Source organism: Paramacrobiotus metropolitanus, unplaced genomic scaffold, assembly GCF_019649055.1.
Source record: "Paramacrobiotus metropolitanus isolate TYO unplaced genomic scaffold, Prichtersi_v1.0 Parri_scaffold0000048, whole genome shotgun sequence".
NCBI classification, from domain to species: Eukaryota; Metazoa; Tardigrada; class Eutardigrada; order Parachela; family Macrobiotidae; genus Paramacrobiotus; species Paramacrobiotus metropolitanus.
The window spans coordinates 212,525-215,027 of NW_026570268.1; the positions used below are offsets into that span (position 1 = coordinate 212,525).

The 2,503-nt window shown below is 44.4% G+C and overlaps 1 protein-coding gene across 1 annotated transcript; it reads right to left on the bottom strand.

The window, feature by feature from the left end:
* Window positions 1-976: 976 nt before the first annotated feature.
* Window positions 977-2,040, bottom strand: LOC129591808 (BTB/POZ domain-containing protein 6-like). Its single transcript, XM_055487627.1, has 3 exons — window positions 1,520-2,040; window positions 1,295-1,417; window positions 977-1,221 (listed from the first exon to the last, which is right to left on the bottom strand). Exons 1-3 carry the CDS (start codon window positions 1,681-1,683, stop codon window positions 993-995), a joined length of 516 nt encoding a protein of 171 aa, XP_055343602.1. The 5' UTR covers window positions 1,684-2,040; the 3' UTR covers window positions 977-992.
* Between the last annotated feature and the right edge of the window lie 463 nt (window positions 2,041-2,503).

Genomic DNA, 2,503 nt, shown 5'->3' on the forward strand with positions numbered 1-2,503 from the left:
TAATTCATAGTATTGAATATTGTTTGTAAATATGTATAGCAAAGGAGCCAAAGGGCATCGGTACCAGACAAATGACACCACGGCTGGCGATAGCCGTGGCCCGTGAGTATAAACGGCCACTGAGCCCTTTCTATTTTGTATGTGGTGACCGACGGACGGATACCATCGGTTGCGAGTTTATACGGTCACGTCGCATGTGTACGCAGACTGCAGACGGTAACAAATACCACCGTTCATATGTGTGCATTCGGTGGCGGTGACCAATGTACTGTCATTACAATTCATATGTAGCGCGACAATAAACGGCCACTGTGCCTTTTCACTTTTGATGCGGTGACTGACGGACGGATACCACCAAAATATATAAGGTGGGTGTATATACGGCCACGGCGCATGTAGGAATTTGACAGAAAAGGCAACTGCGCACGTGTGAATTACGTTGCGGTGAATTACGTTGCGGTGACCGACGGACACCATAGTTTGCTTTCGGCTTGAGTATATACGGCCAGCGTGCATATGCGCATTTGATACTAAACCCGCGCATATATGCATTAAGTGGCGGTGACCGACGGACACCATAGTTTGCTTGCGGCTCGAGTATATACGGCCAGCGCGCATATGTGCATTTGATAATAAACCTGCGCATGTGTGCATCAAGTGGCGGTGACCGACGGACACCCCTTTTTTCATAAACGCTGAACATAGAAAACCTTCGCTACGCTTCGGTCGATTAATACGCGTTATTAGTTAATGTAATTAGACTTAATTAATTAGTAATTACAGTAACGCAGCCTAGACATGACTACAATTGTGCAATGGTGCATTACTAATTGTAGTCACTAATATTAATTACTAATCGTAATTACTAAATTGACAATCACTAATAGTCTATTACTAGTAACAACTTTTAAATCTAATAAGGCTAAATTATTAATGCGGATAAATACTTTATCAAATTTTATTAGAAATCAGAAAGCTCTGATATCTATATGTTACGGGTTGTACGGGTGACCACTGTGTAAAGCTGGGGTGGCTATGCACAGCAACGAAGGTGAATGTGTATGTGAAATAGAAAACGCAGCTTTGTAGTAATCGAGTTTCTTCTGAATAAAGTTGGCGCAGCTAGCCACCAGCAAGGGTAGGTCGTACTTGTCCGCGCAGCTCATTATGTGGAAGACGTTTTCCCAGGTGAAGTTCTTCACGGCATCGGTGTAGATGTAACTGCAAAGGACGTGCTGCGATTAGTGATGTTCGCTGCGCAGAATGTTACCGAAATACTATATGATAGGCACACCTGAGCATATTAGCGAACGCTTCTGGGTGAATGTCCGGGATGTCGATGGGATCTGCACAGTTCTCTGGCACGCTTCCGTAGAACATGGTGTCGAACACATCGCTGCGGCTACTCAGGATGAGTCTGCACGATAAAATGGGCAATTAGAGTAATGTTCATCAGGCGGATGGATTCCACATCCTGGATCAGCGTGACAGGCAGAGTAAAATAACAGAGAGGACTCACCTGTGCGCTAAAAACGTCTTCGATGCACCATAGTCTTGTCCGACTGCGAACTGGACATCGCTCAAATCGGCACTGGCTAATACGTGCCGCATTCCATCACTGATCTTCGCGATGCCAGCGCGATTTACCGAATCCGAGGATGGTGGAATTAAGTTCCAAGACATGATAACGGAAAATTTCCGAGCGTGGTTTCACAATGGAACTTTAGGGAAGTCAGGCAAAGAAGGACGTAAATAAAGCTTGAAATCGCAAAAATCAGGTAAGCTTGCCACTGCAGAATATCGCAGCATTACGTTTCGGAAAATGTGCAGAAAGCGCGCGTAGAAATTTTCTTTGGACACCAAAGTTCAATGAAATGTTGTCGCGATGTCGTTGTTAGCCCTTCGTGACACGAAGTTACAATTACTGCTACGAGAGAAACGCCTGCATAGTGCGTCATAATCATCGTAATGCAAAGCAAATCGTAATAATAAGCATGTGTCCATTGCTACGGCTAACACCAACCTAGAGGCAACAGCCAAGTTTTCAAACAGCTAATTATATCTGCGAAGTGGCTATTTTGCCGCAGTTTTTGCGGTAAAATAGCCTTTAGCTATTTTGCCGCACTATGTTCGGCAAAATAGCCTTTTACTATTTTGCCGCACACTGCGTTAAAATAGCCTTTAGCTATTTTGCCGCAGTATGACCGCCCAAATATCCTTTTGCTATTTTGCCGCACACTGCCTTAAAATAGCCTTTAGCTATTTTGCCGCAGTTTTCGATACAGAGCATTATATTTAAAGTCGGTTGCACTATAGCCTGCACTAAAACGCATGCCGACAATCAGACTCCAAACGTATGAAGCAAGAGAATAGACAGCGTGATGCCGGTGGCAATGTCGCCGATGCGCACATCAAGATTTTCGTCACAATCGGGGCGTTCCTCCTCGTAAGTACAGCTCAGATTACGCACCACAAAGTGCTGAATCTTAAAAGAACTAAAACA

What these genes read in the sequence shown, in the direction of transcription:
- LOC129591808 (XM_055487627.1), bottom strand. Translation starts at nt 1,683, where the DNA reads ATGTCTTGGAACTTAATTCCACCATCCTCGGATTCGGTAAATCGCGCT. An exon ending in AAGACGTTTTTAGCGCACAG is followed by an intron (nt 1,418 to 1,519) that starts GTGAGTCCTCTC and finishes TTTATCGTGCAG; the next exon opens with ACTCATCCTGAGTAGCCGCA. An exon ending in GCGTTCGCTAATATGCTCAG is followed by an intron (nt 1,222 to 1,294) that starts GTGTGCCTATCA and finishes CGTCCTTTGCAG; the next exon opens with TTACATCTACACCGATGCCG.